General features: G+C 38.1%; 1 protein-coding gene and 1 long non-coding RNA gene across 2 annotated transcripts; one reads left to right on the top strand and one right to left on the bottom strand.

Moving 5' to 3' along the window:
• Nucleotides 1-369: 369 nt before the first annotated feature.
• Nucleotides 370-24,175, bottom strand: LOC140250791 (uncharacterized). Its single transcript, XR_011903276.1, has 3 exons — nt 24,067-24,175; nt 2,297-2,463; nt 370-533 (listed from the first exon to the last, which is right to left on the bottom strand). It is a non-coding gene; the product is annotated as an uncharacterized lncRNA (long non-coding RNA).
• LOC140249401 (uncharacterized) lies at nt 10,945-12,436 on the top strand. Its single transcript, XM_072330923.1, has one exon. The coding sequence runs from the start codon at nt 10,952-10,954 to the stop codon at nt 12,434-12,436; it is 1,485 nt and encodes a 494-aa protein (XP_072187024.1). The 5' UTR covers nt 10,945-10,951.
• Nucleotides 24,176-25,952: the final 1,777 nt, after the last annotated feature.

The following is a 25,952-nucleotide window of genomic DNA, read 5'->3' as shown; positions in this document are numbered from 1 at the left end:
GTTTACAAAACTTTAACTAATAACAGATAAGGAATTTAAAACCATATACTGGATTATATTTCATTCATTAATCAGATAAGTTTAATACATAAATTAGTATCATACTTAATGAGAACATTACCTTATCATTAAAACTACAGTTTTTGTAAAGCAATAGGTCAAGCAAATGATGGAAGATTGTAACCTATCTGAAAGAGCATTATGTTCAATGATGGAAGAAATTATTACTGTAACTATAACTGGTGATTTTTCCAGGTTAAAGAAGGGAAGAAAAAAAAAAAAAAAAAAAGCAAGTTGGAAAGAATGAGAAGGAGAAGGATGTGTTAATCTTAGAATAATCTTAGAATACTAACTAAATCTGTCCCTTGGCCATGGATCAACCCAGCTCCAGAGGTGATCGGAGGTCAGCTCCCCACTCCCTGCTCATGGTATCTTGGCTTCACACAGGCCTCTGTGCTGCTTCTCAGGGAGTGGTGGAAGCAGTCAGTCTTGAGATGATGCTTATTGGATAAGATTAGCAGCTGTATGACAGACTGGAAAGAGATAGCTGTTGTTTTTAGCAGACTACTAAAATCAGACAGTTCTTAAATTGGCAAGTACTGACTGCATAATCTTTCCAAGTTAATGTTCATCTGAACAGGAATTAAACTATACCAATCCTGTAATTCAGTATCCATCAACAAGATTTAGTCATGCAATTCAGGATGTTTACCATCATGAAGAACTCTGCATAGATAACTGGGAAAAGGGACCATGTAATTACACAGGAGAAAATTTGTTTCCACATCCAGTGACTTTTTCTAGAATGTAACAATATCAACATATAATTAAATTGAACATTAGGCAGGGAAAGAATTGTGAGACTTACTTAATATGTTGTGTGGTTTTTTTCTTTTTTTTTTTTTTTTTTTTTTTTTTTTTTTTTAATCATTGATTGACCTCTGTTCTCCTGAATCATAAGATTTAATCTGAATTTTCCAAATTTTTTTCTTTCCTTTTTCCCTCCCCCCTTTTGTTTTCCCCTCAGCGTGATTGTTATTGTGCAAGTAATTTGCTTTGCTATTAGGAATACAGCCAACATAATTTACTAGGACCTAATTTACACAGTGACTCTTATCTCACAAAAAGAAAGTTCTGTGGTCGCCTTTACATTTTCTCTAGCAACTGTTTTGATGACTCAGGATGCTATACTCTGAACAAGAAGTTATGACTACTTCTCAAATTTAATACCTGTTTTTGTAAAAATGTTCCTCATTATGCTGGACCTGACTCACAAATCTTTCATTAATGGCCCATTTGAGTCATTAAACAGTACTAAAGTTTTCCTATTGTGCTTACAAATGAATAATTCATATCCTTTGCTAGAATAAATTAGGATTATGAGTTTCAGAGAAGAAGAAATACACTGTCGTCTTATGTATTTTACCATTTACTGGCTACATGATTTCCTTCTTTATTTTTAGGGGCCAGGGTGAATTTTGTTAAGATATATGAATGAATACATATGCATAGGACATGTATGGATCAAAATAAACAGCTTCTCTATGTGCTTGTGTGAGTTTTCCTCCACACACCTGCACCTGCTCAGGGCATTTTAAGAGCTTGAAGGAAATACAAGAACTCAACATCGCTTTTGATCTGGGAATGATTGCTTGGAGATGTTTGGGTCTTGTGTGTATTGTCATTTTCTTAAGTAAGAGTTGTAAATGGAGGTTTCAAGGCATTTGCTAACATGTGCCACGTGAAGAGGATAAACCAACACAAAAACTAATGCATTTGTGTGTGACAAACTATGCAAACCCAAGAGAGAAAACTTCACAGACTATGTGTTTAAGATAACCTCATCTAAGTTCTTCAATACTTTACCGAAACTTAGCAATTCAACCCTTTCAACTGATTTCAATTATAATAAAATACCCAATTTTATTAAAGAAAGAGAAGAGGTAATTGCTGGAAAATGCAGAAGGTATTCATTTCAATATTAATCAATACTGCATTACACTATTTGTTGGAAACAAGAGAAGAGGTGTGTCTCAGTCAGTTTAGTGACCCACAGAACTGTAGAGAAAAAGATTTATTCCTGGAGGATCTAATGGGGTATTAGAGTTTGATGAAACGTCTGCTTCAAGCTGAGATTCCTTGTAATGCACCTTTAATTATTGCATCATTATTTGTAAGTGATTCCAAACTTCCATAAAAAGCCAATTCTGCTTTAAGTTAATTAAGTGGAGAAGCACACTGATGCCCAGCTTGTTCTGCTCTCCCCCTTTATGTCTGCATATGCTATGATGCTCACCTGTAGGATCTGGTTGGGTCTTCACATCATTGTGGGCATCAAGGGGATTGTGTGCAGGCAGAAGCTTCCCTGTCCCATTTATGCTGATAACTTCCACCTTCCCTTGTACTTCTGCAGAGAAAGCAGCCCAGCGGCCTGCACATCCTGCCATGGAACCGGCCTTGAAGCTGGTGAGACGATATAAAGAGAAAACACAGTGCAGGCTCTATTACAGCCAGTTCTGTCATGCCACAAAACCCTTCTGTCAAATAAAGGATTTGCAACTGAAGGAAAAAGTGTATTTTACTTGTACTGCTGCATTTTAGGGATACAGGACCTTACTTGGCCAAAATATGTGGTACAGTCATACTGAGGAGGCTGAAAGGGGCTGGGATACACTGTAGGTCAGTCACCTCCTTATGAATACACTCCCTGTCACACAAGACTTTCAAAGAGAGTTACAAGAGGTGTAACTAAATACTGATGGGTTTTCTCTGCATCTACTTTTCAGCCAGAAGAGTGATGCTAGGTTCTGGTACTGTACCAGCAAGGAAACTATGAACTATCCAGGTAACAAAGTCTCTCCTTCACCCTACTGCCCCTTATTTTTATTTTGAAATATTGCAATTGTGAAATTGAAAGTAATTCTGCTAAAGTCTGTGGTTGGACAGGAGGAAGAGTTTTGAAAAGGTTAGCAGGTGAAACAATCAGCTTAGCATGGACCAAACTAAACAGGATTGAGTGGGAGAAGCCATGTAAGAACTGCATAATGTACTTGATAAAACAATATCTTCTGAACCAAGACATGAGAAAGAAATACTATCTTCTGCCTTCTGAAATTTTAAAACTCATATATATACACATATGTATTTGTATCTATTCATGTGTATGTATATACAAACATATACATATATGCATCCACATACACACACAGAAATAGCTATGTATTCTACCTTCCTTTTGTCCTCTGTGCATCTGCCTCCTTCATTTAGGAAAATAACGCCTCTGCAAACAGTTACACTAATCTCATAATAAAAAAGAATCATCTAATGAATGTCACGTATCAAACTGAACTTGATTTCCTATTGTAGCAGAAATTATTCTTCTCCAGAATTTTTGCTGAATATGGTATTTTACCACAGTAACAAATAAAGAAGGGATGCTGGAAACCATTCTTTGTCATTTTTGTAGCTCTCTCTCATCTCTTCCAACTTGACAACCCAGTGATTTAGATGCAATCAATAACACTTAAAGAAGATCTTTCTCTTTTAATGGCAGTATTTGATAGCTTCATCTGTTTTGTTTGCAACTCAGTTGCATTTTCACTAGCTGATGCTTACTTCATATGAATCTTTTTTACCATACATCTATAACAGAAACAGGAGATGTTGCAGACAGAACATATTTCTTTATCTCACAGTAGTTATTTAGCACAGAATATCTAGCTGTCTCTATAGATTCAACAGATCAATTAAGTTATCATCAGTGAAAGTGAAAAAATTATATGCCTTCCTTGCAAATTACTGATCTTTGTTTCTTCTTAGTCTTACTTGCAAACAAAACAGACTTCTTTCAGGCTTTTAACTGATAGCTAAAGGGACATTTATACATGTTTATTTTAACATCACAGCCTGAAGACCTTGTAGGAAAACAAATGTATGTAGAACAAAGGTTGATATCAAAGTACTAACATGGAGTATGTATGTTTATCTGCAGAGGGATCTGCAGCACACAAATACAACAGAAAGCATTTTCTCATCTCTTAAGAGAAGATATGTGCTGCTTTATAATTTAGTCCTAGGTTCAGTTAAGTCTTTTGTATCTGATCTAAGCTATTATAATGGTAAGCTTCCATGTGGACATCTAATATACCCTTCTATTGTCTGTGGAGAGTGGCTTAGCTTAACCATTACTTAGTAATGAGGGTGTTAATTTGTACAGAGAAGTGCTTTTGCCAGCAAGGATACCATAAAATAGTTCTTGAGACTGAATTAACTTTTTCACTAAATGGGAACTTTTAAAAGCTGGTCAGAAAAGTAATAACAATTGAGAAAATTAGCATGCATACCTACTGATGAACATGTAATATCTCTGAAACTAAGAAAACCTCCATAGAAAGTCTTTCTCAAATCTCCCATTAATAAGAAATGGTGTGGAAAATCCCATTTTCTTTGCAAAACAATCAGTTCTGGTTTTTTTTCCAGTCTTGAATGAACATTCTAATAGACAAATCTGAATTTGATGTTCGAGTATTGTACCTGGAAAACAAGAATCACTAATTTTTTTGTGCTGAAACTGCAGACATAAAAGGCGTTAAGAAGTGTCTTGTTTATGTTCAGTCGACTGTATGTTAAAAAACTTCAAGACAGGTGCCATTAAAAGCTTAAGAAATTTGATCAGAGAATGTATGCAGAAGATACTTAGACCCGGTAGGGCCAAAACCACTAATAGAACAATAGCAGACCATATAAGTAAGATATTTTAAATCTTAGAAATGCATGTAATACTGTAAATGTTAACAAAAATATAAGTATAGTTATATTTGCCAAGACTTAGACCTGAGAACTGTAAAATTGGTTACAGTGGAAAAAAAAACAGCAACAACAACAAAAAATGAATACAGTAAATAATTTTTTTCTTTTTTTTTTTTTTTTGTTGCTTGTTTCTTTTTTGTGTGTGTTTTGTTTTGTTTTGAAACTACCTTTCGTGTATTCATGGCAGCATATCTCAGTGAATGATTAAAAATTATAATGGATAATTATGGAAGGGTTTTTTTAAATCCCACTGTATAATTTTATGAAGAACCAAGTACACTAAATTATATACCTTGTACCATAAAGTAATACATTTTTAATACTGCTGTAATTGCATAGAAAAAGTAGAAGGCTATTTGGGAAATGACATTATAGAGAAGAACCCCTCTACGGCTGATTTCTATGTAAGGGGCATTGATCTTGGACAATAGAGTATGAATCTGTTCCAGTATTCTACACTTCCCTGCTCTGTACTGTCAGACACTGTACAACAACATACCTACATCATGGTTTCTGCTTTCTTCCATCTCTATATATGTAATTCTGAGATGGCTCCTCAGAGGGGAGAAAGGGGTGAAGTTGTATTGCTCTCGACAGTACCAGCAGGACTGACTGGCATGCTGTAGGAAAAGATACATGTGCAAGGTCCACCTGGTAAACATGTCTAGCTTTTCTACATAGGAAAGCAATCATTTTGTAATCCTTACAATACTTGCTGCTATCATACAGTGCATCCTATAAACCTGCAAACTGCATAAATTATGCCAACCTAACAGCAGGTGTAATACACAGCTCCTGCCTGATCCACCCATAGTAACATAGACATCACAGAGAGCTCTTCTCCCCTCTCCCACCCTTTGCAGATCCAGCAGATCTGCAGCTCACATTGGTTTGCAGTGGGACATCATGCCTGTCTATATTCCCATAGGAAAGGATACATCGGGGCTCAGTGGCAACATCTAGCTAAGAAAACCTGAAATCCTCTCTAATTCTTATAAGTTCTGTAAAAGTTGTCCCCTGTAGGTCTGATTGTTACCTTCTGCCTGAAGGTTTTGGAAAGGAATGGGGAATTGAGGGAGTACTGTGATAGAGGGAACAGGCTGATGACAGCTAAAAGGGACTCTAGAGAGAAGCAGAATAACAACTGGATATTTGAGATCTAATGACTGGGGAAACAACAGGCGCTGCTAATTACATCAGACCTCTAAGTACTGGCTAACTGCTCAAGGGAACAAGAGTTTCCCTGAAGCAGCACAGCAGTAAATGGTACAAGAACTGGCATCAGCCCAAAATTAATGATTTGTAGCTCTGCAGGGAAACAATTGCTGTAAAATTAATGGGGGGGGGGGGGGGGGGGGGGGGGGGGAGAGTTTTTAGAATGAAGGTGAACTAATTCTAGCAGACACAGAATAAATAGAAAAAAAGTTAAATTCCTGTAGTGTGAAATAGACAGAAACTAAACAGAATAAAACATAAATAGAAATATTATGCATGCAGTTTAAAGCTCTGCAGATAAAGCTTAGATGTATAAATTGCTGCTTCTGCAAAAGATCACAGTTACCATAATTTTTACTGAACTATTAAGTATTGATTGAACCTTTACCTTACATAGGAGACCACTTGGGATTGAAAACATAGACACACAAATTTAAAAAATCCTGGGAAAGCTCATTCTTTTAGCATTGTGGAGCTGATGGTGACAGAATCAAAGCACAGCTCTGTCAGGACAGTGATCTTTACAAAACAGATGGTAGAAAGAATGCCATATCTTTCTTGTGTCATGGCTGAAAAAGAAGAGCAGTTTACAGATCTCCTCTCCCTACACTGCAAGGCCTCAGTTCCTTCCCACCTTTCCTGCCTATCCTGTGATACTGCATATCTTCCAAGCAAAGAAAGCAAAGAAAGCATAGATAGCCGAAGTCTTCTAGCACTGTAAAACTGAATTTTAACATGGCATTGATAAATCAGTTTTCCTTGCTGCAACATGCATAACTGCAAGTAACCACACACCTCGGCTGCCTCTGCAGCATCTGGAAATCACAGTGCCTATTTGACTTACCTGCTACACATACACATCAAAAATGAAACAGAATTAGAAGTTCAGCTGAAGATTTATGTCACTGTAGATGCCATTGTCAGTCATCAATATTTGCTGAAAACATCCAGAGAACAAACAGCAGATGTGAGCACAGTGAGACTGTGGGTGCTGCATTTCAGCATTGGCAACAGGGAAGTGAAAAACAAGCCATGTTCCAGACAGTCATGCTGAATTTTTTTATTTTTATTTTTTAAAATAAGTGTAGAATGCAAGCTCTTGATCATCACTGGCAAAAATATACAGCTAATGGTGTGGTTAAGTTGAAAAATAGTGTTTTGTAGCTGAGAATTTGCCCTATCAAATAGTGTCATTTTGCTCTTTGTAGCTATTGTAGATGGTAACAAATAGAAGGCATTACTTTGAGGGTGACCTATGTATATGGTCTCAAACTCACCTGCTGCACCACATTACCTCAGGGCAGTTTAACTCTCAGATCCAGATGGTAATAAATGGATTTCACATTTTTTTTTTTTTAATTCCACCTCCTAAAGCTGAAGGATTTTTTTTTTCTTTAAATTCAGCAACATTATAAGTATATCTTAGCAGAGTGTTTTACATCAGCAGAATAACCTCTCAGCAAAGAATAACAGAAACCTAAGCACAGCAGTGAGACCTCCAAAGCTTTTGTGGATTTCAGGTACATGTATTTATTTGAAACAAAACATATTTTCTTAGTAAACAAGCAATTTAATTATTCATAGAATATGTTACAATTTGGAGATAAAGCAGCTTTCTAAGGGTTTTAATTGACAGTGTCAGCTACATTGGTCACTCTAAGGGAAACCATTTTCTTGGTATCATATCACTTCATAAGCCATTCTTCATTATATTGTAATGATTAAAACCCACCTATGATGCCAACATTTAGTGTTTCTGAAATACAGTTTCAGTGGTCCATAGTAAGTAGTTCATAGTTCACAGTAAGCATCTGAAAAAACCAACACATTCACACACAAATTACAAACATGCCCCTCAAATTGCTCTTTATAATGCTTTCTTGCTTTTGATAGTACTTTCAAGAATAACAGTATGTAAAATATATAACTTCTTTTGTTCATGTACATAGAAGCCTCAAGATTTTGTCCTCATTCAGCTATTTTTAAGCTTTAATGAATGACATAATGTAGTATCTATCCTATTTACTGATTGCCTTAAGAGATACTTCACAGAACCACTGTAGGAGTGCCATACATATGGGTTTCTCCACATTGATTTAATGTAAAATTTTCTTAGTGACAAAATATTGAAAATTATTTCAACTTAAGTGTTATTAAAGGAATAATGTTAAAATACCTTCAATTTCTGCATCATATATATGCTTCTTTTAACAATCCACAGATTTAGGAAGAATGGGGTGAAAAACTAACACCTCAGGATACACTGCTAATGAAAATAAATCATTCAGATTCTAAGTGTGGTTTACAATGATAGTAGGATACTTGCAGTCAAGGCAACAACGAGAACGAATATGATGCTGCTGAGAGACTGAGAAAAATTTTTCTTTGATTAGTTTTCAGAGTAAGCTGTGGACTAACAATAATGAATGCCAAGCATAGTCTCACCCAGAGTCTTCCAGGAAAATAAATATTTCTCAATGAAATTGTAATTTGTTGAAGTGGACCTTCTCAGTCACCTCCCCCTCATTAAGTACACAATCTATTGGTTTAAAAATCAGCATGTAAATTATGAAAAAAAATAAAATAAAACCAAAAGGTTACAGAGTAAAGTTTCAGAAATATAGCAAATTCACATTGCTCTGAATTTAATTTGTTCATCTCTTTTGTGTCACTAGATCAGAATATTGTGAGTAAATTCTTAGCAGCAAGGAAAGACTGTGCTTTATCTATCTGCATAATACGTGTCCACCACTACTGCCATGGTGGAACACTGAATTGATTCAGATTTATTAATGACAGTTTAATTCTTATAGTCATAGTACAACTGTTACTAATCGTTTTGTTTCACAGATGAGAACTGAAGCATTTAATTCTTCTGGAATGTAGGGAAATCTTATTGCATATGAAGTATAAAATAATTGGCCTATTAAAATACTAATTACATGTAAGAGTCTTACTTCCCTAGACATAGAAATTCAGCTTCAAACATGAATTGGATATAAGCTTACTGGAATAAGTCTGTGAGTACAAATACATTAACGAAGAAACAAAAGCTATTAAAAGTTGATGGGTTGTGGGAGGCCAGAGAATAGATTCAGATAAAATCAGAATAGTTTCATACCCTGAAGTGGATAATAATAGAGATATGATTGCTAATCTACTGGGATCCAGGTCTTCTGATAACTTCAACGATCAGAAATCATTGCAAAATTGTACAAGTGTAACAGCATGACAGATTGTGAAGGACAGATCTGGTTTTCTTTTGTTGTCTCAAAGCTTGCTTCGTGAGGTTTTCCTGATGATAAGATTCTGACTGGCGACTGCTAACTATCTAGGAGGGTGAATGGTGGTTGCTATTGTGCCATCTCTGCTTATGATTGCAAAGATAAGCAGAGACAGGACAAGCAGTCTTTTTCAGGGGTGCTGCTTGAAGGAGCGGACCACTGCAAGAAGGCGATAATGCTTGTGTCTGGCAAACAGAGGCACCACCAACCCCTGCTGGCTTATCTGTGGGCCAGGAATGTCACAAAAGCTGGTTTTAAACCATTTTACAAAGAGTGATTGCCTTCAGAAGATGCTTGTTTAGACATTCAGTGTTTGTTCGGGATATCCTCTAACTTCAAAGAAGAAGAAAAAACAACCCCACCGAAATGGGGGATAAAAGGCCCTCGCTAAACTGGGGATTTTGGGAGATGAATTTAGGGAGACGATTTTAGGAGACGATCTAGGAGACGATCTCTGGAGACGAACTTTGGAGACATCTCCCAAAGACACCTTTGACGGAGAATTCCCTGAGGGGAAAACCTCTTCGGAAGGCCGGCTTGCTGCAGTGCTCCCTGACTCTCTCCCATCCCCCGCGGTGATCAGACGAGTTCCTGAAATCAACGGACCTACGGTGTACCTCGCTGGACCCACGGTGGTGACTATCTCCCTTGCTCTCTACAGACTTCTTGCTTATTTTTCCTACTTTTCCTATCGCCCACCTTCCCTTCCCATTTCCCTAAAACGTCTAGGACTTTAATAAACTGGTTGGACCAACATTTGAACCGTTGCTTCTTAATCTCACGCCGGGTATATACACATATCAAAGAACCTTGCCTCTCTCCTGCAAATTGGAGCGAGACATTTTTATTGGCGTCACGGACAGGATACCCGCCGTGAGAGTGTTGTCCTCCCAGATATAGCCTGAAACTTTTCTATGTGCACCTCCTGGAGTTGCAAGGAGCGACAGTTTTGGTAACTTAGATGTGAGCACCTCTCCAGGAAGACCGCTCCATATTCTGAAACTTTACTTGCTTTTGTGTTTACCTCTCGGGGACGTATGAATTAATTTTGACTATTTGCTTTTGTTTTATACGTGTGTGCCTCCTCGAGAAGACAATTTTGCATTTTTTTTTGTGGTTTAAGTAACTTGTAACGTGTTTTGGAATTTGAAAAGTTTTGTGTGTGCACCTCTTGGGGAAGTGAGGAAGTAATTTTTTGACTTAAAGCGTGTGTTGCTCTCCAAGAAGTTTATTCCTCTTTAAGAAATTTTGAAGCGTTTGGTAACTTTGGTGGCTTGAAGCTTGAAGTTTTTCTGGCCTGACAGGATAGCCAGGAGAGATTTAGGTGTTTACACGTAAATTTGAGAATTTGCGTTGTTTAAACTTTTTCTGTGCGCACCTCTCCGAGTTGCAAGGATTGAGGGTGTCTTGTAACCTAGGTGCGGAATTTGCAGTTTTTCTGTGTGGCCTCGCAGGAAAATAAGGGGCGATTTAACCCAAAAGGTGTTGTTTTAGCCTGCTGTCTTTGTGTGCTCCTCTAAACAAAAGGGAGGCATGATTGTAGCATTTACATTTGTTTAATTGGTGCGTGCCTCCCTGGGCAGGGGTAAGGAGTTAAGTGTACCTTTTCTTCCCTTAGTGTAGATCTTTTAGGGTATTGAGAAATGAGTGAAAGTATTGCCACTATGAAAAGTGAAAATGTGCTATTTGACCTTTTAGAAAAGCACGGTGCTCGGCCCTCTTTATCAGGGGTGGATTGGGCACGACAAAACTGGCATAACTTGCAGAGTGTTTCAGACCGCATTTGTGTTTTACAACATGGGGCTCGTACCCGAGCCGGGAAAGGAAAATCGTTTATTTGTGCGGTACTCGGTGCAGCTTTAAAAGCAGCCGTGGAGTTCCGAGATGAAAAGCATTCGGCAGAAACCCAAACCATACAAGCATTACAGGAATCAGTTAAAGTAATGCAAGAATTGGTAAAAACTCTGCAGAATCAAATATTGAACCTTGAGGAACAATTACAAAGAGAGAAACATAATTCAGTTTTGTTGCAAATGGCTTTTAAGGAACTGTTAGCGTATAAGAATACTAGCAATACTGTTGTCCATAATTTGCCTCAAGAAAAAACTTTTCCTCAGAAGGAACTACAAGGAATGAGGGAAGGGCTTGACAAACTAGAGGACTCGCCAACCCAATTGCGTCCTTTGATAAAAACTGAATATGCATTTGATAATGGTGAGGACCTGGATCCTAAAATGAATGTTAAAGAAATTCCCTTCTCTGTCACTGAATTAGCAAAACTGAAAAAGGATTTTAGCCGTTCTCCAAAAGAATCAGAAACTGAGTATGTATGGAGAGTCAGTCTAACTGGTGGAGACCAAATAATGCTAACCGAAAAGGAGGCTGAAGGTTATTGGGGTCCAGGAGTATTTTTAACTACTGGTAACAACCGTGCTCCCTGGTCCCTAACACAGAGGGCTGCCTATTGGGCAGGTGGTCTTAACCCTTTAGAAAGGGGAGACCCTCTTGCCATTACTGGAACAGCTGATCAATTAGTGGAAAGTGTCCAAAAGGCTGCCTGTTTGCAAATGATATATGATAGAAAGTTGCAGCCACATCATGAATCACCTATGATGATGCCTGTTGATCCTGAAAGGATGACTCCTTTAATTAGGGGGCTTCCAGAATCACTGAAACCTATAGGTATACAACTACAAGGAAAAATACAAGCTTTGCCTCAGAGAGAAAGAACCCAGGCAGCATTAGAAGGAACTGTAACCTCTAACCATCTGCAGTCAGGATATAAAGTATGGACATGGGGGGAGGTTGCCCAAGAATTAATTAACTATGAAAGAAAATATGGGCCGGTGATTTCTAACACTAGTAAATTTGACCCAAGGGAAGTGAGGCTTGCAGCTGTCAGCCTTGCCCCTGGGCCACCTAGCCCAAACCTCAGTGAAACTGGAAGGGTCTCATTGCCAGTAAGAACAGGTAGGCGAAATATTGGTCATAAACGTAATCGTCTCTGGACACTTGGCTGGCAAAAGGGTGTTCCACGAGATGTGATGAATGGATTACCCACAGTCAGACTAGAGAAATTAGTTAACTGGTGGCCAGAACAAAAGCTCAGGAAGCTCAAGGAAAGCTGATGCTTTCGCCCCCTCCCCCAGATGAGTGGGAGGTGGGGGGGGGAAGGCAGTGAAGGGGTGGATGTATTAGAAAGCTCACAACAGAAGGAGATCCTCGATTTAACACCTTCTGTCCCAAGGCCTCTCATTCCTGCCAATTGCCCCTGTGAGTCACAATACAGTTACTGATAAGCCAGGGAAACACTTATCTCCCTGGCCAGCCTGTGTCAACTGACTCAGCTAACCTGAGGACAGTTTCCCTAACCTTAATGAAATCCCTTAACAAATATCCTTGGAAGGCTAAGGACACCCCGATAAAGAAATGTAAAATCAACTCTTGCTGGATTGTTCCCTCATTTTTTAATTGTATTAACAATAGCCCCAAAAGGGCAAGTTGTCTTGTTTTATTTTACAGAAGATCCTCGTGGGACCTTTACTGAACACAGAATGGCTGATAGCTGACTTTAACCATTTGTGTTTTGTGACAGGAAAATTGAAGATGAGATCATGCTAGAATGCTGAATATACCTCTTGATTACATATTTTGGTTGCAATAGTATTATGTTTTGTTTGTTGTGGATTGTGATTGATATCAGTCCTTGGATCTCTTAAAACATCACAATGTGGTTCAGAGTTTTTACAGGTTATTCTGGTTTTATGGTACTCTGCACAGTAATAACCATTCCTTCTGACCCCTTCTTTCACCCCTTTTGGTTAAACTGATTGTGATTTGCATGTTATTCCTCCATAGTGTTTCCAAATTCCTAACAAATTGGGAAATGAGCCAAGGGACCCATCTAATATCTGTTAGATGTGGTCACAAATGAAAGCCCTTTGCATTGATGTTTTTCAGCATCACATCAGTCCAGGAGTTCCATACAAAACATGGTTGTTGGTCTAAGGGTGTTTGTGGAAACTGAAGAAATGTATTGTTTAATCTGTGGATTCTGAAGGGAATGGGACAAACTGCTTTTATGGTATAAGAAAGTGTAATTATATAATTGAGGGTATGTGGAAGTGTGACTGAAGGTACAAATAGTGGGATAGTGTATAAAGGAAAAAGGGTTAAAGAGAAAGTGAGTTTATGTAATGATGAGAGTTTCGAAAGTGAGAAAGTTTGAGACAGACACAGACTGAAGAAGGCAAGGACTGGCAAGGTATAACAGGGGTATCAGGACTGATAAGAGGTGAACGATGTGAAAACAAAACAAAACAAAAAGAATTCCTGTCTGGATCTTGGCTTACACTGGGACTTCCTGAATGGAGAAAGCAACTGACACAAATACCCCTATTTATTTGTTTTATTTGATACTATTGGTTATTGTCACTATCTTTGTGATTGTTAAATGTTTAGGGTATATGTAAGTATAAATGCAAATGGTATATGGAAATGTAATTGTTGCCACAAGAGAACGCATCCCTGTGCTGCTCCCCCTCACCACCCCCCCATCCTCTGCCGCTTGTGATCAGAAAGTAAACAAATCGTTACTTCCGAATAGGGACAAAAGCACAACATTGGAAGTGCTCGTGCCCTTAGTTTAGTGTTAGTTATTACCCCTGATAGGACCAGTATTACAGACAAAGAAAGTGATCAATTTGGTATGGGTAGTAGAAACCCCAGGTAGGGATAAGAATGCAGTGTCTCATACAGGTGAAGAAAGGCAAATACAATCAAAGTTTACCTGTGGTAATTAGACACGGACTCTGTGGTTAGTGCAGAACAAAAACTTTTATTGTGAACAATGAACTCAAATAATATGAACTTGGTCAAGTGCCTTATTAAATATGACTCTCTTTTCACGCACGATGGTGCTGGATCTTCCATCCTGCCCTGAGGAAGATGGCGCTGGAGCTGTGATCGATCCTCTGGTGCCGCCCCGCGGCACCCAGTCTTTGGTACGAGGCACAGGCACTGTCAGTCTCAACTCCATTTCGTTGTACCTCAGCGGTGTCTCCCGGTAATGGGAGATGAGGTCATAGAGACTGTCAAAGATTCTGTTGTTGGTTAGAAAGTACCTGTGGCTGTTGGCATCCTGCCACCAATGGATGCGACAGTGCTGCACCCCTCCATTGAGCCAGATGGACAGAACATAGTCCCCAATGAATGTCCCGCTCTCCCTGACAAGAAAGGAGCCATCGGGTGCCCCCATCATGGTGCAGTACTCCCTCAGCACCCGCTCAGCGATGAGCCGCCCACTGCACCCTGGTCCCATCCTGCCATGGAACCATTCCTGCGCGAGATGCAGCTCGATGTTGGCGCTCACCTCCTTCTGCGCAGGTCGTCTTCTCCATCTGTTCCAGGCTGGGACTTCATAGAGTGGATTCCACGCGTAGATTATGGGGTCGTCCATGATTTGAGAATCTTCGATCTGCTCCTGCTGCTCCTCCTCCATGATTTGAGAATCCTCCGTCTGCTCCTCATCCATGATTTGACTACCCGTCGTCTGCTCCGTCTGCTCCTCTTCCACGATTTGGCTATCTGCCGTTTGCTCCTCTGTCTTCGCCACTTGCTCCTTGGTCATACACGAACCCATGGTCTCTTGCCACTCACTCCAAGCCGCCTCAGGTTTGGCGGGCTTGCCAATGGTCTTTATAAAATCTGCTCACACCCATGCCAGGTGTGCAAGCTAGACATCCCGTGATCATGCCAAGAGGGTCTGTCTGGCAGGAATAGTTACAATCTTTCGGTTTTATCCCTCCTTGTCTGCTGAATTGTTTGCACCACTGAAGGTCCTTTTGCTTGTCTGAGCAAGAATGTCTTCATTTTCTTCCATTAATATACACATTAAAGGAACTGAAGGTACCCAGACAAATTTATTGATGGAGCTTGGAAATGATATTGAAAGAGGGACTGTAGTGAAAGAATTGGGAAGAACAATAGCAGCATCTGAAGATCCCAGGATGAGTTTTGCCCCAGTGGACTGAATGCATTGTGCACACAGCAGTGTAAAGATGTTTGTTTTCTGGTAGATATGGGTGCATCTCACTCTGTACTGCATCAAGAATGACTGCCCATTGATGATTTTTTTTAACAATAGTAGGAGCAGGTCAACAAGAAAAAGCTTACTAATTAAATAGAAGAGGGAGCTAAGGGTAAAGCAAGTAACAATGGGAATAAGTGACTATAGCTCTAAATAACTTTCTGTGTATAATTTTTATCTTAAAAAGATCTAAAATACATGCCTGTATGAATGTAATAATTATGGATTGAATAATGATGATGATGTTAACATTTAATTCCCCATTATCCCCCATCCCTCTTTTCCCTTATGCTTACTTTTTTTTTTCCCTTTCCTCACCACCGTGAATGGTCATTTGCACATCAGTTTCAAGCAACCTTTGAGCCACGGGGTGGTGTGAAGGACAGATCTGGTTTTCTTTTGTTGTCTCAAAGCTTGCTTCGTGAGGTTTTCCTGATGATAAGATTCTGACTGGCGACTGCTAACTATCTAGGAGGGTGAATGGTGGTTGCTATTGTGCCATCTCTGCTTATGATTGCAAAGATAAGCAGAGACAGGACAAGCAGTCTTTTTCAGGGGTGCTGCTTGAAGGAGCGGACCACTGCAAGAAGGCGATAATGCTTGTGTCTGGCAAACAGAGGCACCACCAACCCCTGCTGGCTTATCTGTGGGCCAGGAATGTCACAAAAGCTGGTTTTAAACCATTTTACAAAGAGTGATTGCCTTCAGAAGATGCTTGTTTAGACATTCAGTGTTTGTTCGGGATATCCTCTAACTTCAAAGAAGAAGAAAAAACAACCCCACCGAAATGGGGGATAAAAGGCCCTCGCTAAACTGGGGATTTTGGGAGATGAATTTAGGGAGACGATTTTAGGAGACGATCTAGGAGACGATCTCTGGAGACGAACTTTGGAGACATCTCCCAAAGACACCTTTGACGGAGAATTCCCTGAGGGGAAAACCTCTTCGGAAGGCCGGCTTGCTGCAGTGCTCCCTGACTCTCTCCCATCCCCCGCGGTGATCAGACGAGTTCCTGAAATCAACGGACCTACGGTGTACCTCGCTGGACCCACGGTGGTGACTATCTCCCTTGCTCTCTACAGACTTCTTGCTTATTTTTCCTACTTTTCCTATCGCCCACCTTCCCTTCCCATTTCCCTAAAACGTCTAGGACTTTAATAAACTGGTTGGACCAACATTTGAACCGTTGCTTCTTAATCTCACGCCGGGTATATACACATATCAAAGAACCTTGCCTCTCTCCTGCAAATTGGAGCGAGACACAGATAGGCATCTTACTGCATACATAGTTTAAAAGACAAATTTGTTTCTCACGTATTTTCTCATCATTAAGATCACTTCTGTCTCTTTTTTTATCTTGCTTACATTTCAGATGAAGAAGGAATTCAGTTTCTGCAGCAGTTAGGAAGCAGGATGTTTCCTTGTTGAGAAAGAATCCTAGGTTATGCCTTTTATGCTGATGAGTCTCAGTTTGTCTGACATTTCTTCTGTTTGTCACAAACAGTTATTGCACCAATCAGTCTCTCAGCAATCAGAGAGCTCTATCTGAATTGATGGAGGACTTGGAAATGGACACCTAAAACTGTTTTTGCCTGCGGCCCAAAGCTTAGAAGGAAAGATAAATCACTGCTGCAGGATGATGACAGTAAGCTCTGTAGCTAGTGCTGGGATCTCTGATTCATTTTTTTCCAGATTGAATGGGATAAATTTTCTGATCATTGCTGGCTGAGAACATATTCCAGTAAATATATATAAAAAATACTAAGAATCCGGATACCTTAATTCTGACAATAACTACTCCGAGTCTTACAAATGTAAGAGACAATGCTTAGAGTTGATGGATTTTTTTATCTGTGATGAGTATTAGTTATAAATGAATAATAAAGAACTCATGCCAGAAGAGAGTAAGCTGACTTGGAAAAGCAGAGGAGCCCAGAGAAAGCTAGGCAAAGTTGTGTGGAAATGTTTGGTTCTGTAACGACATCAGCAGAAGCAACATAACTTCACAGAGACACTGAACACTCCTCCTCCTTGCTGCTGTTTCCTCACCAGACAGTTAATAAGTTTTACAGCCACTGGCAATGTGATTTATCTTTACATTAAGTGGTCAGAATAGCTTGTTTATGAATTATATTGAAGTTCACAGAAAATAAGTGTAAAAACAGATATTCTCAATAAAGTTTTTTTCTGTCAAACATGAACAGGCTAAGATCATTTCTTCAGTTATGCTTTGGGAGGGGTTGAAGGTGGGAAAAGACAAATATCACAGGAACCTAAAACAGTTCTCCTGGGAAATGCTATCAGGTAGTAAAAACACAGGAGAAGAGACTCTGGAATAGCCAGCTGTCTCAAACAAACACTGGAGAGCCTCAAGCTAGTGTTCTGTCACAGGTACCACGTGGCTGTCATTTTCTCAGGAGTAACCTCTGCTCAGCCTCCACTTTTTTTTTGGAGCAATTACCTTTTGTATTACTAGCTTAAATGTCTTTTGATGCAGATACTTGAGATTAATTCTGCTAATTCTGTAATCACACTGTATAGTACTGAGTCTCACTTCTTTTTCAATTTGTAGTGCTTGCGTCATTATTAACCATTAAACAAAATGACTGCAGAAGAACATTCTATATCTCTAAAATACTTTTCATCTGGAATAAATAACTATAAAATATTTGTAGAATATAGGGATTTACTCCTCATGTATACATAGAATTTCAGAAATGGTACAAGACTTCATACCTATAGGCAAAGAGATGGAAAGGATATTGTACTTTGACTAGGAGATCATATAGATTTATATCTTTGCTGCAAAGTGCAAGAGCTGCTAGTAAGGAGATGGAGTAAAAGACAGACCCTGTCATTGACAGAATAAAGCTCCTTGATTCCAGGAACTGCAGTCTCTCTCTGTGTGTCTTGTTGGCTACTGTAGCTACATGGTCAGGCAGCTTCCTTGCAGTAGTTTATTATCCTTAGTCAAAAGGAACACCATATTCTGCATTTATTTATTTTTAATATTTTCCCAGGCTCCCTCTACCAGCACTTATTTTAGGCATCTCCTGATCAATCAACTACGTTAAATCAGTACAAGGTTTTCATATGGTCCTCAACAAACTAATCACTAAATCCTATATTTTAATGCAACAAAATCCATAATCTCTATCACCACAGCTACTTTTCCAGGGCCACTGCTGAGTAAAGGCATTATCTGGCAGCACCTGGAATGAAAGCCTTAAGGCACCATGCTCATAAAAAAAATAAAATAAAATAAACACCGTGAGAGGTTCGGTTTAGTACAGGCAGCAAGTGTTAAATTTATGGATCATGCCTTCCTTTCAGAGGAATTCAAATCTGTCGCTGACACTGTACAAGTCTTCATAGGTACTGAAATTACTAATTAAATGGCTTGGGTTTTCAGAATAGCCAAACTTGGGTATCTGACTTTAAATAAATGCTGGAAATGAAAGCTCCCTCCTGTAACAGGCACCTCAGATGCAGAGACTCATGATTTATTTCCTCTGCTATATGTATTACCCAAACATACCATACTGAGTACCAGGATGAACTTGCTATTCTCCCAATAATAGTGGAGCATAAATTGTAAGTTACTCGGTTAAAATGTTTTGATTCTGTAAAAGAAACATCTGACCATTTTGCTTTCAACTACTGTGTCATTTAATTACCTGGAGGCAATTTGTTTTCAGACAGACAAACAAAACAAGATTAGCGCTTTAGCAGCAAAACAATGTCTCCTGTGAAACGAAGGCATTTGTGCCCAAGGCAGTCTTGTCTTATACTCTCAAAGTCAGAAGAGTGCCTAAATATAAGTTACTTGGTACTTAAAATCAGTGTGACTCAAAATATTAATTACCTAATTTAATAGATGGATACAAAATTGAGGATTTTCTCCACTGAGACTAATCATATTTGAGTTAGATTCTAATTTAGCCACCTTGAAGAAATGGTTGTCCTTTTTTTCCTCATTTCATTGTTCTATTTTTCTCATTTTTTCCTGTCCTTTCCCCTATTTTTTGTTCCTCACAGAAAAACAAACAAGAGTGCTGTCTGTACATCCTATTCATCAGGAATGGTAAAAACCATATGGTTTTATGAGACCATAAAAGAGTCTGTTGTTTATGTGTATATATATACATACTCACACACAGTTTTAAAAAATGGCATAATTTGCAATACCATTTAATATTAGTGAGATGAACAGGGATTTACTTTTGTGGCATAATACTTTTTAAAAAGCATCTGTTATCTCAACAGATGGTAACACTGAAGTACTAATAAATTACTTAAATGAATATAGTTCATTACCACCAACACTTCCCACGATGATGTGAGAAAATAATTAGTTTTTCCTAACACAGAGTCACAATAATTATTTTAACTTGTCAGTAAAAGTGGCTCCAGTGTCCAAAAAGACTATCACTTTGTTAGTAATTCTAAAACATTACACTCTTGTTCCAAGTGTACCAGTCTGAAACAATCCCTCTTTTTACAGATGGAGGCACCAGTGGCAAGGCCCCAGCTTTCCCATTGGGGCTGGGACTGCAGTGGCTTGCTGTGTGCCATGCTGCAGCCAGCAGGGCTCTGGATTCAGAAGGGTATCAGAAGGGTAGAGTAGAGCTGTAGTCCTATTTTTGTTCTGAGGAAAGCATTTAGAGCACTGACAGAAGATCTTGGCACAATGTTTCCTTCCACCTGCTGCTGATTAATGTAATCCAAGGTAATAAGAACTCTTAGTTAAGAATTTGATTTATTATTATTTTTTTTAATCCATGTCATTAATTGGATTAAGGTAACTCCAAAATTTAATTGGATTAACTTTGTAAATCATTAAGTACTTGCTTCACATAAGTTAACAGCAGTACATTGGTTCTCACAGATAAAACAGGTTTCTCAAGTTCCGTTCTGATTTCATCTGTGCTCTTTAAAATTATCTCCTGTACAAAATACTATTATTCTCTTATGATGAACCCAATTACACGCATTGAAGGAACAAGTGATGAAATGAGCCTATCAGCACCTTCCACATTAATTCCAGTATTCAAACAATCCTGTGTGTTGGATTTCTACGTAGGTCACCCTGAAAGTAATGTTTCCTTGTTTCCACAGGTACTACAACAGCAAAATAATGCTGTCAGGATATAACTGTAGTGGCACCACAAGTTTCCTCTTCCATCACCCAAATAAATAAACCAAAAAGACAACATTATTTTTTTGAGGCATGCACATGACACATAGCTTTCAATATCTCCTCAGCGTATTCGTTTTGCAGAAAGGAGAGAATAAACTTCATACTCTTATTTCAACCTTCCCACATTTTCAGTTTCCCATCACTGGGAGCAAACTTCTGCTTATCCTTGCCCTCATGCTGCAAGAGCATCTGGTTGTGCCTCCACCTACACTTCCCTTGGTGCTTGCTTCCCATGGATGGGTGTAAGTGGCTGCCTAGGGCAAGAGAGAACCATGTATGGCATCATTGCAGGATTCATAGGAATGAAACAAATAGCACATTAGTAGCATTTCTCAAACCAAAGTATATTAGAAAGTCTGTGAGTATCTGTGAGTACAGGTGTGAATGGATCAGCTGCATTCTGCTCAAAAATCTCATGCAAGTAGTATGGCAAAATGCCTACACACAGCAGTAATTTAAAATCTCAGAGGCACCGATTAGTTTGCTGTAAGCCAAGTTTTGTTTGTTGCTTTTCTCCATGTAATCACTTCTTGTGCATGACAATTTCTATCAGCCTGGATGCTCTGACAGTGAGATGACAGTCCAGCAGTCAGAGAGCTGCCAGCAGTTGGCTGCCCTGCTGTCACTACTGGCATCTGACTCAGCTGCTCAGACGCTGGGTCCTGATGAGCATTCAGGAAGGTGCAGAGTCCAAGCCTGACACATTCGCTCTGCTATCTCTCATCCAAAATAGAGGGAACATAAGCTCTTTTCTAAAGCACTGTTGCAAGAGAGTGATTTATTTATTTTTGCCAGCTGTGAAATTGCATCCTGCTGGAAGGGGAAGCAGGTACTAATTTATTACTTAACACAGCTGTATTCTCTACAGCTCAAAAGTCAAACTCAGCAGTTGGAAGAACCAACAGCCTGTTTTTGGCTTGGCTTAGATGACTGTCTGATGACCAAAACAGCAAGAACTGGCTTCAAATTGTTTTCAAATGGAAACAAAACAATCATCGTACATATATTCAGCATTTGATAAAAGACATAGAATGCAGTCTGGATGCATGTACTCTGAGTATGTAGCTGATCACTTCACTCCTTCCAAAGTACTTTCTCACTGGACTGACAGCTCCTTGAATTCAATTAACGATGGAGGCAAAAATTACTGGTGGTCAAGACTGGATTTTAGACCCTGCTTCTGCTATTTTTCTGACTGATGACATTTTCTCATTTCTGTAAAACATCACAATCTAATTTATAATTTTGAATTAGTTCTTGGTAAGACCACCTCTGAAGTTTTCCTTAATGCACCTGTGTAAGCAGAAGTGGGTTACTCTACCTGTCCTCAACTCATAACTTGTGTTTCCTTCTCAGCTACTTGTATTGTTCCTTGCTCCAGATTTCTTGTTCTTAAGTTGGCTCCTGGCTTTCCAGAATTTCAACCCAACAGATGCATTCAATGAACTGCATCTGCACAGATGCCACAGGTAAAATTATTTTAAGTGAAATTAAGGTTGCATTCACTGAGTTTGACACAGATTTTTTTGTCAGGCAGCTAGCAAGCATTAAGTAACAGAACACAACTATTGACTTCTAAGCACTAATGGATTTATATACTCAGTATATGAACGATGTAGGAACAAGTTATCTCACAGGCCATCTTCTTTCCACCTTGTTTGGTTTTATTAGTCTATTTTTACTTGACAAAAGATAAGCTTAGTCAGGCCATTTCAATAGTTTCATATAAAGCAGTTGCAAAAAAAAAAAAAAAAAAAAAAATCTTCAAAGGGTTAGTTACAATGATTTTGGAGGAAAGCAAACAAAAACAAACAAAACAAAAAACAGCCCATGAATCTGTTACAAGCACCATGGTCCTGTCCTGTATGTCTGGCTCCCACAGAAATATTAGTCTTGAGAGTTTAACCATTTCTTGAAAGATACTGTCTAAATATCTCTGAGAAAAGGATATATCATCTTAAGTAGAAGCCTTCACAGAATTACTTCATTTTTTCCATAAATAAATAAATAAATGCATATAAAACTTTGCCTGCCATAAACTAGCAGTTACCCCAGTAATGTCCCCTAAAAAAAGAAAGTGCATAAAAACTACATAAACCGACACACAAAACATCTCTGCGATCTCCTATTCAAAAACAATGCAGTCAGCACAATTATAGCAGCAGGAGGAATCCAACAAACTAAGGCCATAAAATTGTGACAGAGCTGAAATTATGTATTACATCTGACCCTTCAGTGTATATTCAGATTACAACTACTAGGATCAGGAATGAAGTTTGAGGAAGCTGAAAAATAGCATGGAGATTGCTTGAGATGAGCTATGAGAACAAAGCTTGAACACTATGAAAAGGAAATGAAGAAAAACTGGTATTCTGACAAACACTTAAAAATAATCTACACTCTATTAACATTTTAGTAATACATTAATTTGTAAGGATGGAATTCCAGATCTTGAAGTACTTCACTGCTCTGTCAGCAGTGGTTTTTTCTTCAAGAATTAGTAAGGTTAAAAATACATTATTATTTTTATTTATTTTTTTGTCAAAGAAGAAAAGGGTTACTCCAAATGACCTTACTTTTGCATCTGACACCTCCTCATCAAGCTTCTCATAAAGACTGAAATGATAGCATTAAAACTGATGTAAATAGTTTTTCTGGAGTACCATGCAGTTAATCTTTCTGGAGGAAACAGACTCCTTGTAATTTCTTGAGAAAGCAAAAAACATAGAATGAGCTGCATATCATTAACAGGAAGTCATCAGCAGGGATACCAGAACTATGACTGGTTCTTTAGCAGTTCTTAATATAAAACTTTTCTGGAATAAGTAAGTAACAGAAATTTAGGTTTTGCTACAGAATTTGCAGATTAATTTCTAGAATATGAATTGTATAGGAGCTAAGACAAATAAATGGCCTTTAAAAGACATTGACCTCAGTAACAAGGAGGGACTTAAATAGAGTCAGATTAGAATGCATTCAATGTTCTACTTAATTTTACCACTAAAATATGACACTATGAATAAAATAGAAAACAGGGATGTAGAAGAAAACTTTCTACATCCTCAATCAGAAAGCAGGAACTTTTGTCTGAGAAGCTGGATTACACCCTAAAGAAGTCAACCATTTGCTAAGCCCAGTAATAACCCAACCTTGAACCTGAATTCTGCTAACCTCAATAAACAATTACTCTCTTTCTCCTTACTGCTAACGTTATGTAACCATAGCAAGATTCAGCTATAGTTGACAAAAGCTCATATAATTTCAGCATACAGCCAGCATTCTTTTATAGCACGTCCATAAAGCCACTAAAACAGTCAAACTGTAAAGCAAGATCAACTTTAAGTGATGTTTACTGGTGCTTGTTTAACCTTGTAGAGAAAGTCGATAGCAGATAGAGCTACTCTAAAACAGAAGCTGCAATCTGGTAACAAAAAAAAAAAAAAAAAAAAAAAAAAAAAAAAATTGCTTACCTCTGAGGATCAGGGCTTATCCAAATATTCCAAAGAAGACAACTTCCCTTGTAGCACCAAGCCTTTCAATGAGTCTAGGAAGGAGTCCAGCCTGACTTCACCCCTTCTGGTTACACAGGTGAATTGCTTCCACCTGTGCTCTCAGGGCTGGCTATGCCCCTTCACCAGCTGCTCCATTACTGGTTCATTCAGTGACTTAACAGTTCCTTACAAACCTATTTTCAAAATCTCTGAATTATTTCTGTAGATTCTGGGGCAATTAATTTTAGTGTATTACTGTCTTTATTGTTAAAGAAGGTTTTTCTGTCATCTAAACTAAATCTTTCTTGCTGCCATTTAAACACTTTTCTTTTCTCTACATGATAAAGAGTAAATTGTTCCTGTCCTCTTATCAGAAGCCTTTTAAGCTTTAGAAAGCTATTGTAGCCTTTGGGTAGCTCCTTTGTAGCCTTATCTCCCTTAGATTTTAAATAAAAACAGCCAATTCAATTTTTTATTGTTATTTTTGATGTTTTGAAAACTCTGGTTATTCTTCTTTGGACTATGTCTAGCTGATCAACATTTTTCTTGAAGTATGGCATTTAAAATTGAACAACAAACTTTAAAAAAACTATATTTGATAAAACTATATTTTATATATAAATATAATAATGTTATTTATTGATGACACCTTTTTTTCTCTCTCTCTCTCTTTTTTTCTTTTTTTTTTTTTTTTTATCCCACTTGATTGATATTTATGTTGTCACAAAGTTTTTCCTCAAGGACCTTTTCTGTAACACTGCTACCAAATCAGACTTTTCTTATTTTGTATTTATGCTACTTATTTTTCACATCTAAATGGAAAACTTTACATTTTTCTTTATTGAATCACTTCTTGCATTCTCCAGGCCATTTCTCTAGCTTACCAGAAGTGATCTGAATTCTGCTTTGGTAAAACATCCCATTCCAGTGTTATAACCAACCTCTAATAGCATCATCTTGATCATATGTCCCTAGTTTGCTGATGAAATTCTCTCATGAAACAGTATCAAACTAAAATCTAGGTATTTGCTGCTGCTTCTCTACTCATGAATTCTGTTTTTCTTTCATAGCAAGAAGGATTTATTTGGTAAGATTTTTAATTCATGATATCTGTTGATAATCTTTGTTTCTTTTAGCAATTCATTTGTTCCTAGCATTTTCTCTAGGAAATGAAGTTCATCTTGTTGATTTCCAATTATATTTTGAAGCTTATGCTTTTCTTTTTGTTCTGGAAAAGTGTTGTTTTGTTTCTCACCATATTCTGAGCTCCTTAGAGTAACCCTTAAAATCTGATAAATTTTGTGATAATTGATATATGATAAAGTTCATTGTATTGAAAAATTTCAAAATATATGACTTTTCTAGATGTTCAGCAATCCCTCTGCTTTTTCTTTTCCTGGCTAGAATAATATAACTTGCATCAGTCACCTCATTGCAAATGCCCTCTGTTCTTTTAAGACGCGTTTCAAGGAGTGTCATATATCTGTTGACCTTCTTGATTCCATTTCCCATTAAATTTCCCTCTCTTTTTTAACTGTAGCATAACATTTTTTCTGCAGCTTATAATATATATTTCCCAATAACATTTCCTACTATTTCTTACACTGCCCTTCTTATTGCTCTTATCACACCTTTTGCATTCTTTATTAGCTTTATCTTTTGTGACATGAACTCTCTGAATTTGACCTTATGTGTTATTACTTCATTATTTTCCCCTGGAATCTGACCTAGTTTCAGCTTTCTGTAAACGTTCCTCTTGTTCCTGAAGACGAAGAAGAACCCATTGTGTAACCAGGATGACAGCTCTCACTTCGGTTCTATCCTTCCTTTGTTTACATTTATTTGTCTTTCTACTTCTTTGCTTA

Source organism: Excalfactoria chinensis, chromosome 3, assembly GCF_039878825.1.
Source record: "Excalfactoria chinensis isolate bCotChi1 chromosome 3, bCotChi1.hap2, whole genome shotgun sequence".
In the NCBI taxonomy this organism is placed as follows: Eukaryota; Metazoa; Chordata; class Aves; order Galliformes; family Phasianidae; genus Excalfactoria; species Excalfactoria chinensis.
The sequence above is the reverse complement of the archived record's forward strand: the minus strand, read 5'-3'. Positions and strand labels throughout refer to the sequence as shown.

Coding starts and splice junctions, on each gene's coding strand:
- LOC140249401 (XM_072330923.1), top strand. CDS start 10,952: ATGAGTGAAAGTATTGCCACTATGAAAAGTGAAAATGTGCTATTTGAC.